Source organism: Pteropus alecto, unplaced genomic scaffold (genome assembly GCF_000325575.1).
Source record: "Pteropus alecto unplaced genomic scaffold, ASM32557v1 scaffold276, whole genome shotgun sequence".
NCBI lineage: Eukaryota > Metazoa > Chordata > Mammalia > Chiroptera > Pteropodidae > Pteropus > Pteropus alecto.
This window is the reverse complement of record NW_006438074.1, coordinates 957120-970604: the sequence shown is the minus strand read 5'-3', so window position 1 is coordinate 970604 and position 13485 is coordinate 957120. Positions and strand designations below refer to the sequence as shown.

General features: G+C 41.9%; 1 protein-coding gene and 1 pseudogene across 2 annotated transcripts in view; both read right to left on the bottom strand.

The window, feature by feature from the left end:
* PRKCH (protein kinase C eta) overlaps positions 1 to 9238 on the bottom strand; it is a 194949-nt gene extending 185711 nt beyond the window's left edge. Inside the window, exon 1 of one of the 2 annotated variants that reach the window (XM_006915103.2) lies at positions 8196 to 9238. In XM_006915103.2, the coding sequence (XP_006915165.1) occupies positions 8196 to 8558 (363 nt within the window). In that variant the 5' untranslated portion in view covers positions 8559 to 9238. The remainder of the gene's footprint in view (positions 1 to 8195) is intronic. The other variant, XM_025049138.1, reaches the window with a different exon arrangement.
* Positions 5164 to 5282, bottom strand: LOC112482489 (annotated as a pseudogene).
* Positions 9239 to 13485: the final 4247 nt, after the last annotated feature.

The following is a 13485-nucleotide window of genomic DNA, read 5'->3' as shown; positions in this document are numbered from 1 at the left end:
TTACTCCCATTATAGCATTACACTTATATACCGCTGGAAGCTGTATAATAAAATTCAAAAAGATTTTTTTAGTAGTTAATACAATACTAATTTGTAGTTAAACTTCCCATTTACTAATAAACCAGCTTCCTCAAAATTTTAGGATGCATATATAGATAATATCTAAATATATATCTAATTTGTTTATAAATATACATCTAAATAACATATATATAGATATTAAATGTGTGTGTGTGTCACCATATCACATGAGCTAGGGTAAGAGCACTACTTTGGCTTAAACACTCCCCCAAGTTCCCACATTCTGAAAACAAAGGCCTGAGCTATAGTAGGTGTCAAAAACTCAAAAATCTCCCAGGACCAAGTGGGTAATAAGTCAAGATGAGTGCTTAATAGAGAATGGTGGGGTCTGTGGTAAACTGAAGCACCTCCTGAGAACTAAACGCCTTCGGATTCGATGTTAAAAACATCTCTGCCAATGAATACATCTGCAGGTTGTCCATGAGCCTGAGCTATTAGGCTTTTTGTTGTTCTGAACTAGATGACCTGCCTGCTTCAACACCTATGATTCCTTTATGATCTGTACAAAGCTCACAGTATTTGATGGTTCAAATAGGGTGTTACTGTTTTCTTCCTTGGGAATCAAATGTTCTTTTAGGCCATATGTTCACAATCATGGCAACTTAGTCTCCTCCCAGATTTTCCAAAGATGGAAATATTTCCACGGGTCAGGAACATTTAGCTTTCAAAAGGGCCTCTGTGATGTCTCTCTGGGAAAGCATTATCAAGTCAAAAGTTCCTCTTCTTCTTTTGAGGAATGATTTTTGACAGTCATTTAACTGAAGCGAGCTTGTGGCTATCTATACAGGAGACTTAAAAATCAGCTCTTGAATTTCGCTCCAGGAAAATGTCTCTGATCTCTTCAAACCAGGTGCTCACCAGCATCTTGGTATTTACTGCTGTAATTTCCTGGTTATTGTTCCCCCCACAATCTATCTCCCTCTTGGAACTGTGAGAGGTCTATGAAAGAAGGGATCATGTCTGTCTTGTTCACTTGCCTCTCCGAGGTAGAGCAGAGCTCCCAGTACATAGAACATGCTCGATGGTAGGTGAATGCTCACCTAGGGCTTGGCATTTCATACAGGAATATGTAACAGTGTGTTAGAGGAGCTACCCCAAGAGCTGGGGGGATGAATCTTAGTCCATTGCCCATACTATTACACCCTGAACTCCCTCTGACCAATATCACATACTTCCAAGAGAACCCAATCCATTCATATGTCCATTCTTTCAGGATGCGAGGGAGCAGGGGGCACAGAAATTTCGAGATGCTGAGGGAACACTAAGGAGGAGGACCAAACCCAGACTTGACATGTCAGGGAAAGTTTTCTGGGTAAGTGATGTTTCTAATGAGAACTGAAGCACAGGTAAGAATTAGCAAGGTGACCCTTGAGGAACTGAAAATCGCTCATGGTGATTGCAGCACAGAGTGTGAGCTGGGATAAAGCTCAAGAGAAATCAAGGGCCAGATCATGAAGAATATTCTATACCATTTTAAAGAGTTGTGCTTTTCCTAAAGTAGTGAGAAACCATTGAAGAATTTTAAGTAAAGGAATGACTCCCAGTCTGGCAATTGAGAGAGATCACTCTGGATATAGGAATGATGAGAGTGGAAAAGAGTGGGCAGTCATTGAGTTTCAACTCAGGCCTCATTCTTCTCATCTAATAAAATAGAGCTAAGCGGTCAACACAAAAGGAGAACCTGACCTAGTCAATTGTTTTATAAACTAGAAAAGAGACTATAGAAAATCCAAGGCACCTCTCTTATTCTAAGTAAATGCTGCCCGTCTCACAAATTTACTGCACTTTTACTATCACAACTAGTCACCGTTCTAAACATTTGCTAGATACCAAAATTGTACTACGAGTTACATAAGATAAGATGATTCATGCTCTACCCATAAACCTCATTAGCTCTCCAAGGTTGAAATACAATTTTTCAATGCTTATTTCTTAATTCTCCTCTGATTTTAACATGTTGGGCTCACAAATTACTAGTGAACTAGTCCCTCAACATATTAATGAGTTTAAAAATTATAGTCCTTTAAAATGAAACAAAGATGAGAAGTTTTCCATACACAGAATTTTCAATTCATTATCACATTCAAAGCATATATAAACCTGGCCCACTTTTTCAAGCACATATTGGTACATCATTAATTGATTTAAAAGAGGGACACAATAATTGTAACAATCGCTCACTCCCCAATTATTTTCATTTGTTTCTATTAGGAAGATGAATAAAATGTTCAAGAAAAGACGCTCCCAAAGTACTTATACTTTATTTGCCCAGAAATCACATTAAGAAAACATTCTTTTGACAAATACTTAGTGCCTACTATATACCGGACACAGTTTAAGGTGCTGGAGTTAGAACACTGAATAAGAAAGGTAGAGTGCCTACTCTCAAGGCATTTATACTCTAAAGAGGAGAGTAAAATAAACAAATATTAACAAATGATCTCAGAGAATGGTGAGTGCAATGAAGGGTGACAAGATAGCATTGTTAGGAAAAGGCTCTCTGAGGGGAAACATCTGAGCCACAACCCGCATGATGAGAAGCAGCCAGCCCTACTACAACAAAATGCCTACAATGAGACTGAAGACACAATATATCCAATTTATGTACATTAGAATAAACCTCCATGGAGATGCTAACATATTTTTTTCCCTTAAACATTAAGTTAATGACTCAATGTTAGATACACCTCAACAACTGGCTCAGAAAAAAAAAATAAGTGAAATAATTAAATAACTGCACTACAAAGTATAGCATCTGGAAGAATTTTGATGCTATAAATTCATGCACTTGGATGCAGGAATCAAGGGGAAAAGATAATCAAGAGATTGCCCAGTAGTAACCTGGGTGCCTCACCGGACAGGACTACCAAACAGGTACCTTACTAAGAAGCTGAAGGAAAGCAGCCCTCCAGTGCTGTAGGGAACAGAATGTCTTCAAGAGGGCTGAACCAGGAAAACGGCCTGGGATCCTGCCAAGCAGGTCCTTCCTTCCTGAGGGGATGCCAAGGTCTTTCCATGACGCAGCCTCCAGCTCCTCCTGCCTGCCCCCATGTCCCTAATGCTCTGCATTAAGTATTAGATGCCGATCCTCACTTGGAAAGCTGGCGAATTAAGAGCAAACATGAAAGATGGAAATAAGGTTCTAATTTAGACCAACTTTTGGTTTTCAGAAGTCCAAGAAATTATGCGAAATAAACAATTTCTAGAAGAAACAGAAAAAAACCGACAGTGATAATTTAGAAAATGAGACTGTTCAAAAATCAGAAACTATCTTTAATTTTTTTTTATGCTCTGCAGTAAAGAGGCAATGTTGTTTTCGAGTCAGCCTCGGCTTAAGTCTAATTCGGTCACTTATTTAACAAATCATTTTCGTAAAATAGGAATAATAATAACTCAGTTTTTTTCCCCACAGCCTGAAGTATAATTGTTACACAATAACATGCAGATACTTAAAATGAACTATGTGATGAGCTTAGGCATATGTATATAACTGTGAAATGATCTCCTAAATCAAAACAGTGAGTATTTTCATCTCCTTCAGAAGTTTCCTTATGCTTCCTTTGTAATCCATCCCACCCTCATCCTCACCCTTCCAGTTCCAGGCATGCACTGATATGCTTCCTGCCACTACAAACAAGTTTTCATTTTCTGTAATTTTGAATACAGTGTGTACTCCTTTTTGTCTGGCTTCTTTCACTCACTGTAATTATTTTGAGATTTATCGGTATTGTTGCATGTATCAATAGTTCATCACTTTTTATTATTCAGTATTCCACTGTATGGATACACAATTTGTTTAAACAGTCACCATTTTACTGACATTTGAGTTATTTCTAATTTGGGGGCTATTATAAATAAAGCTGCTACGAACATTTGTGCACATGTCTTTGTATAAATGCTTTCATTTCTCTGGTAAATACTTAAGAGTAGCTAGGTCATGCAGCAGGTATATGTGTAACATTTTAAGACACTGCCAAAATGTTTTCAACATGACCGTATGATTTTATATTCCTCACAGTAGGATATGAGAGTTCCAGTTGCTCCACTCCTTCACCAAAACTTGGTTTGGTCACTCTTTTTAATTTTAGCCTTTCCAGTGGGTTTTGGTTTTAATTTACATTTCCTTGATGACTAATGATGTTGAGCATCTTTTAATGTGTAATTTATCACGATGGTCCTATTCAAATCTTTGGACCATTTTAAATTGGGTATTTTTCTCATCACTACTGAGTTGTAAGAATTCTTTTATATATTCATGTTACAACTCTTTTGTCTGATTTACATGTTGCAAATATTTTCTCCCAGTCTGTGGCTTCTGTTTTCATTTTCTAAGTGTCTTTTGAAAAACAATAGTTAATTTTGATAAAGTTCAATTTATTGATTTTTTTGTAGATCATTTTATATATGATTGAGATGATCATATGAATCTCCTTTTTTATTCTGCTAATATAAAGAATTGCACTAATTGGTTTTTTAAATGTTAAATCAACCTTGCCGTCCTTGTTATAAACCCAATATAGTTATGATGTACTTCCAATTGCTATGTTGTTGGATTTGATTTGCTAAGATTTAAGAATTTTTATTATATCTGTGTTCACAAAGAGCACTGGTCTGTAGTTTTGTTTTATTTTGGTTTTTGTTTGTTTTTGTTTTTGTAATGTTTTAATCAGGTTTTGGTATAAGGGTAACGCTGGCCTCATGGAATAAGTTGACATGTTTTTCCTTCTATTTTCTGAAATAGTTTGGGTAGAGTTGGCAACATTTCTTCCTTAAATGTATGACAAAATTCACCAGTAAAGTCATCAGGACCTTGAGTTTACACTGTAGAGGGTTTTTAACTACACATTCAATTACCTTAATAGACAGTTATTCAAGTTATTTGAGTGAGTTTTGGTAGTTTATATCTTTTAAGGGATATGTTCATTTCATCTAAACTGTGGAATTTACTGACATAAAATTGTTCATAATATTTCTTTTATTTATTGTATTTATTTATTTATTTTTTTTAAGCAAGGCAACCCTTGGTTGACCTCACAGATTGCAAGGACTTTGTCAGCTTAATCCCTTATTTTTAATTTTTTATGCCTACAGCACCTGGTCTTCCTAGGTGGTCTCCCATCCAAGTACTAAACAGGCCTGACCCTGCTTAGCTTCTGAGATCAGACGGGATCGGGCCTGTTCAGGGTAGCACGGCTGTAGACCATTTCCTCTTTTTAACGTCTGTAGGACCCATAGTAATGTTCTCTCTCATTTCTAATATTGGTAATTTGTGTCTTCTCTCTCTTTTTTTTTCCTTGATCATTCTGGCTTGAGGCTTATCAATTTTGTTAATTTTTTTTCAAAACCAGTTATCGTTTCTGTTTTCTACTTCATTGCCTTCTGCTATCTTTACAATTTTTTTACTTTTGGTTCAATTTGCTCTTCTACTTTCAGGTGGAAACTTAGGTCTTCAAGATCTTTTCTCATTTAAGTACTTAACACTGAATTTTCATTTAAGAACTTCTTTAGCTGTATCTCCACCTCCTTAGGTTTTATGTAGATTAAATATGTACAGTCAAAAAAAAATATTTGATTGTCTAATCCATGTCAGGCACTGTTTTGGTATTAGGAATATACTGCATAAAATAGATCTGACCCATTCTCTCATCCAGCTTAGAAAGTAATATTGACAAAACTGGTACTAAAATCAATGTAAATAATTCTCTTCTTGATACTTAGAAAGTACATTAAGCCAGATAGCATAACATTTTTGTTTTACTCTAATGATAAACGTATCTTCTGTTTTTGTCTCTTTATGTGATCCAGTAAAAACTAAGTCATTAGGTTTTTTAAAGTTCAGCAATTGGTAATTCCAATTGAAACACAAATTTATCATGGAGTAAATTCAATTATTATATTTGTAACTGTCTAGATAAACCACACATTTCAATTTAATATATTAATGATGAATAAGTATTTTTGTAATTCTAAATTTCAGAATCACCTTTAGATCTATAAAGGATCAATTAAAAAAACAAGCATGCCATATATCGCCAAATATTTTCTTGAGATTATTTTTCTTAAAAACTGACAAACAAAAACAACACTCTACCCATTCTATTTTATCCTTAAGGCTGGTTGAAAATACCTAGGACTTTAAAAAAAATCTCTGCCCTCCCTAATTGAATATAAATGCATTTCACATGACTGATTTCAAGGTCATTTAAATGCTGACCTATCCTACCACTGAAAAACACCATCAATGAATTACATTAAACACATATAATTAATTCAGGCAATTATAGACATAGAAATTTAATTTACATTTAAATCTTTGTTCATCCACTGGGACAACAAGCAGCTCTGCATACCTACACCTTGTCAAGTAACCTGAATATTCCTGCACGTATGCTTCTTCTAGTTCTCATCTCTTCATTTAGGCAACAGGTTCTCAACCTTAACTGCACATTGAATCGCCTGGGAAGCCTAAAAGTACTGACATGATGCTGGTTCCCACAGCCACAAATTCCTATCTAGAGTCTTTACAAAGTAGTGAGTTTTAAAAGGTCCCAGAGTGATTCAAATGTGCAGAATAGGAGTGAGAAGGGTCCATCTAGCCTCTCTCTGGGAAGACAAGCCTCTAATGGACAGTGACCAGTCTGCATCATCATCCTTCAGGACCTCTAAAGCTTTACTCAACCTAACTCTTAATCAACCACTCGATAATTTCATTCGGATTCCTAGGCTCATCTTTATTTCCTATCCAGAAATTCACGGGATAAAATATCAATCTCTAGCTGTGTTTTAGACATTTCTCTCTCGTAAACTTTTAAATTCCATAAAGTAAGTTAGGCTGAAGGGAAATTAAAATATAATTTGATGATATGGTTAAACAGTCGTTATGGATTTTTCTTACTTCTATTTAAAAGAAAAGGATAGGCCCACAAACCATCTGTAATTTTAGAGAATCTACAGTAAAATTATCAATTCCTCAAAGTATAAACTACCTAAATGTGTCTTTATTACTGCCCATCTGATTCCACCACTTGTTGATTTCAAACAGGTTTTCAATACTGATACACATCCTGGGTTCAAAACTGACATCCTCCAAAACTTAAACATTAAACTCCTGAGAGCCTTCAAACAGCTTTCTTCATTTTGCCAAACCAGACCACTTCATTATCATTATTATTTCATCATACAAAAGTGTGAAAGATAACACCTGCCCCACAAAGATAGCATGAGGATTAAGAAGCAAAAGCGTTTTCGCACTGTGGAGAGTGCTCTAGAAATTTTAATTTATTTACAGCAGCAGTGTTGCCTCATGAGAACTATGTGAAAAGTAGAGGCAAGTGAGAAGTTGCGGGTAACTACTTGTCAATACACAGAAACACCAGCAGGTGTGGAGGAGATTCACAAACTACTGAGGAGCTCCTCTAGCTCTCAACCAAAAGCAGCAGAAACGCATAATTCAGGACTCACATCTCCCAGGCTGAGACCGAACTAGTGGCGTTACTTGCAAACACATGTAAACCTCATCTCCTTGGAAAACTGCTAAACAATAAAACGTTGCTAACGTGCAGACCCAGGTACTCCGATCCCCGCCAGTGTAGGTTATGTACCTCTGGGATGTAATAGATCTGCATGCCGAAACACGTGTGCACGTCTGAGACGCTGAACCAACACGCATCCATAAACACTATGAATAATACTTGCGAGAATGTATGGCTTTCCCCTAAGAAATGTTTAAAGCACGTTACCCTAATCAAGTCTTTCCTATCATACCTTGCTTGCCTTCCCTGAGTGTTAACCGCGTGCCGAAATTGGGGAGCCTTACCAAGAGTCTAGGTGGATGGGGGCTGACGGCCCCCGCCCTGAATTCCCGTTAGTCCAACCTGCCATCCCAAAAGGGGACCTATCCAGGCTGGCCTCCTGGAGACACACCTGCGCCTTCACACACCTACCGCGGCCGCATCATCCGTGTCGTGGTCACCTGGGCAAGGACCAAAGTCGGAAGGGAATTCCCTCCACCGCGGAGCTCGGATGATGGAAAGCGGGACCCCAGCAAGTTTTAACAAACAGATGGTTGAGAGGGGATCAAGTGGACACAGCCAGAAAGGGTCATAGCTACTCACCCAGCCCTCGAAGGTATCCGAGGCGCCGGCGGTGCGCAGCAGCTCGTGGAATTGCAGGGTGCAGTTGGCCACGAAGTGGTCGTAGCCCAGGGGTGTCTCGTGGAAGACGGCCAGCTCCAGGTGGCCGCCGTCAGTGACGTTGGCGCAGAACTCCTCATTGTACGTGGGTTTGTTGGTCTTTTGCTTGGTGCTGGTCTGGCCCACACGCACCTGGTCCACACTCACTGTCAGGTAGGGATCCAGCAGCTGGTATCCCTTCTTGAAGAGCGAGTGGCGCAGGGACCAGCGAGTGGGCTGCAGCCCCACGGCTTCGCCGATGCGGACCCTCAAGTAGCCATTGAACTTCATGGTGCCAGACGACATGCCGGCGCCACTGCCCCGGCCCCGGGGGGCCGCGCTGGCTCGCAGCGGGAGAGCCTGGAGCCCCTGCTCAGGCCAGCCCTCGCGGCAGCCGCAAGAGTGGAGTCAGCTCCTGGGAAAAGCAGCGCCCAAGCACCCCTTGCCGGGCCATTCTGCCTTCTCCGCGGGACCTTCCCCTCCCCTCCTTCCCTCCCTCCCGCCCTCCCTCGCGAGGTGGAAAGGAGGGGAGCCCGGCGCCGAGCTAGCAGCGGGCCGGGTGAGCCCGACTGTTCCTTTCGAACGCTCGGCACTTCCCGGGGGCTCGAACAAGACTCGCCCCTTCTCCAGAGCCGGGAGGCTCCTCTCTCCGGAGAGCCGGAGCGACCCGTCCGGTTAGCTCCAGCCCCAAGCGTCTTTCGCCCCCGCCTCCTCCTGCTTCTCCTCCTGCCCCCGCCTCCGCGGGCTCACGCTCTCCCCCACCCGGTGAGCTTCAAACCAGGAAGCAGCTGCCGCCGCATCCCGGACAGGAGCTTCGCACCGCCAGCCTCCAAGTTCACCGAAACCCTGCTCGGGGTCCCGCACCTTTTGAACCCCGGGGGCGTGGCGTGCAGTCCCAAGTCCCGCCAGCCCTGCGGTGGGTCAGTGGCCAGGCGCACGCCGCGCGGTACAGCCCGGCGCCTGCCTCCTCGCCCTGCTCTGCGCGCGCTCCCTGCTGTACCGGCGCTGGCGGCGTGCTTCCCGCTGGAGGCCACCCCAGGTGTAGGCCAAAAAGGGAAGAGCTCGTGGCCTAGCTGGAGCAAACACCTGAGGCATGGGCGACAGGCCCGGCGAGGGCTGGAAGACAGGAAGGAGGAGGATGAGGAACAAGGGAACCAGAGCGACGTGGAGTCGCCCGTGCCCTCCCTCCCACTCTAAAAGGTGGGCTGACGACCCTGCCTGGCCATCTGGGAGAGGCCCTAGCAGGAGGTGGGCGCCCGGTGGGGAGGTTCCTTTTCCTAATCTGAACAGGGATGGCTCATCCCGGGTTCAACTCGGGCCCATCCTGTTTGTGCGCCTTTCCTGCAGAGAGTAATTACACGTTTTCATTTTTTTTTTTTTTTTTAATAGGGCAGTAGTAATGATGGAAATCCTGTCCTCCTCCTTCCTCCGAGAGGCGTGTCTTGTTTCACAAAGAGCAGGAAAGGTCGGTTCTGAAGACACACATGGCCGACACGAAATAAGACTCTTCCTTTGTGGGGTGGTTTCTGATCCACCCAGCCTTGCACTGCAAAGGGAGAAGACATTCACACACACTGCCCCTGATACATGTGTGCCGAAAAAAATCGCCACTTCAGGGCACACCCCAGGTTGTTAACCGTGTCTGCGAGTCAGAGTGGGCAGCCTGCTGTTCCTTCCCACTCGTGGCCCCAGCGGTTTTTGTCCTCTTTCAGTCACTCTGCTTCGTTGCAAAGCTCGCTGCCTAAGGGCCAGCCACAACCAATTTGTCTCCTATAAAGCCTAGGCCATTCTTAAGATGCTTAATTACTTTCTGTCTGGCTATTCAGGTTTCCTTGGAAGCAGATGAGTCTTTCTAGCCCCCTCCCCACAGTGCCCTGTTTGAGACTCTCACACTGAGTAGGTTCTCAACAATTTCATGAGTGAATGGAGGCACACTATGGAATGAAAACAAATAAGAACAATGGGCCTGTGGGGGAGGGACTGTCTTAAAATACTAAAACTTCCTGAAGAGAACAGGGAAGGGATGCAGCACATCACTCTAATGACACCTTAGCTTTAGGCGGGGCTTGAAAAAGCAAGCTCCCAAACATCCAGGGAGCTCCTGTCTGGCTCTTCTGCTCCAAGGTCAAGGAGACCATCTGGGTCAACTCTGTCACTCTCTCCTCCAAGGAGTGGGACTCTAGCTTTAAGAACCACTGAAGGGTTTGCTATTGTTGGGCTTTGGCATTAAAACAACAGTCTCCAAATGGTGGGCAGCCCTGGGGTTGGGATATGAGGGAAACAGATTATCTTTGCCCTGTCAGACCAGACAAACCTGGGCAGTGGTGACAAAGCAATGAGCAGGACAGCCTTGGTCTCTGCCCTCCTAGGGTTTACAGTCCCACAGGGAAGAGAAACAACAAATAGATCACACATGTGGAGAGGGCAGTGAAGGAAAAGCCTACGGTGTGATGGGACAATGGATGTACTGCAGGGGGTGGTCAGAGAAGGGCCCCTGAGGAAGTATTCTGAAGGATCAGCTTATTCAGGGTTCCTGAGAAAAAGGACAGTTTGACTTGTTTGGGGAACAGGGAAGACTCCATGTGGCTGGAGCCAAGAAAGGAGAGGGGAGAGTGGTTGACATGAGCCTGAAAATGTGGGTCAGGGTCCAAAACTGACAGGACTTCATGGGAAAGTCTTTGGACATTATTCACAGGCAACTGAAAGTCTCTGAAGGCTGTTAAGCTGGGCCAGGACAGCATGAGGTTTATGTTTTAAAATCTCTCTCTAGGGCTGTGCGAAGAGTGGATTGGAAAGAGCAACCAGTTAGGAGGCTGTTGCCGAAGTTCAAGGGAAAGAAAATGGTGACTGGGACTTAGGTGGTGGTGATGAAGATGAAGATAAGCAGATGGATACGGATATGAGAAGCATTTAGGAAGTAGAATTGATGGGTTCTGGTGATGGATTGAACGGAGAGAATGAGGAAGAGGAAAGTATCAAGATTGACTTACAGGAATCCAGCTTGAGCAACTGTGTGAATTGCAGAGCCATTAGTAATTAGGAAACACTAGGGGAGGAGCAGATTTGCGAAGGGAGATGAAAAGTTCAATTCCAAACATGCCAGGTTTGATTTATCTTTGATATATTTAAGTGGAAATCTGAAGTAGGCAATTAGTTATGTGGTTGTAAAGCTCAGAGGTATAGTCTGAGGTTAAGACATAAGTTGAGGAGCCATCAGTACACAGACAGCAATGGAAGCTAGAACAGTGGATGAGATCTCTGTTACAGGAAAAGATTGGAAGAGAGTGTAGCATGCTAGAATGGGGGTCTAGAAAAGAGCTCCGCAGAAACTTTAACATTTATAGATGGAAGAGAGACAGGCAAGGGGGTTGAGAAGCAGCAGCCAGGGAGGTGAGAGAAAAACCAGGAGGATGTGGTGTCCAAGTATTGTGGAAACCAACCAAGAAGTTTTCAAGCAGAAAGGAATTGGTCAGCTAAATCAAATGATCCTGGGAGATTAAGTAAACAAGGACCAAAGAAGCCCATGCAGAGATGGCAATGGGGAGATCCTTAGTCATCTTTGAGGAGTTTCAGTAAAGGTGTGGGAGCTAAATCTTGTGTGGAGTAGGTTAAGGTGAAAAATAAGAAAGTGAAAAGAGTAGACATTGTTTCAAGAGGTTTGGCTGGAATGGGGAGGAGAATGAGAGCTGAGGAGGAAGATGGAATCACTAGATAGAGGGCTTTTTTAGTAAGGGGAAACAGTACAAGAGAGAGATCATACTGTTCTGGGACTGCAGGAGGGAACACCAGCCAAGGCATTGGTGAAGAAATGGGCCTTAGTTTAAAAAGAAATATCTATGTTTGTGGCCCTCAGCCTGCTGTCCAAAATTGCCTCCATATAGCCAGGGGAAATGGTCACCAGCAGCCCCACCTTCCCAGATTTCCAGCTTCATGGCCGCAGTGGAACAAGGATTTTCTCTACCAGCATCCTTAAATCAATCTTGGGGGGCAGGGAGATTCTGATTGTCTCCAGCCTGTGTCATGTTTTATAAGTGGCTCCTGGGGGGCACTAGGCAGGTAGTAGACAGCACACAGTACAAGGTCCCTAGAGGAAGGGACGGTCTGCTGATACAAACCTTGTATCATAGCTTTTATTCAGAGCTAGTCCTCACTTTTAAAGAAGGCAGGGGAGCAAGAAGTCCCCTCTCTATGTACATCCTATCTTGCTTACTAGTGGCTTGCATGTAATACAATATAGCAAGTTAAATATTTATATTGACTGCTTTAAAATCTATAGTACAGGTTCTTTTGTAGACTAGAGGTTTTTTTTTCTTTTTTTCCTATCACTATTACTGTTTCTTGTCTTAGCCACACTATAACTTTGGACTTCTCCATATACAATTCTTTATACATTTTCTAAATGCTTTTATGATTGATTGATTGGTTGATTAAATCACTGCCATTTTTCCTACAACTTAAGGAACATTTCACACAATTTCCATTTAACATTAAAATAGAATTAGAGAATTAGGAGAATAAGAGCCAGGTCAAAAACTACCCCATGTGACTATTATATGTCACAGGTTTTGGAGGGCATTTGACAGCATACATCAAAAGCTTCAAAGTAAGAAATCAGTTCTTTGCCTGAAGAGGTCCAGCAATAGTAGAATGACAAAGCACAAAATAGCAACTCAATAGAATATTAAGTAATTAAAATGACATATGACAAACAACATAGAAAAAAGTGATAGTCAATAACATTTTGAAAATCTAAAGTAAGAAATACAAATATTCTATGAAGTACATAAAAAAACATATACCAAAGGATAAAGATTGGAATACAACACAGGTAAATGAAAACAGTTCTTAGAGTGTTAGGCTTACAAACAAATAATAAACATACTTATCTGAAAGGACTCTGAGGATAAAATAATTCACATAAAGCACGTGATAAATTGCCAAGCACATGTACACTTCAGTTGTTACCTTGATTGGCATATTATCATGTATTGTGCACCCACCAGCACTGTAACAAGGCACTTGACTAACATTATTTCATTTGATCCTCATGACAACCATTGAGGTAAGTATTATTATCTCTGTTTTACAAATAAGGACACCAAGGGTCAGAAAGTTTAAAAAAATTGGATCACAGAGTTAATCCATGTTAGGGCTGAGATTTGACCCATTTTGTAAATGAACACCTAGGCCCACCCCAGAGTGGTTCTAATGCATAGTAAGATTGAAAATTTCT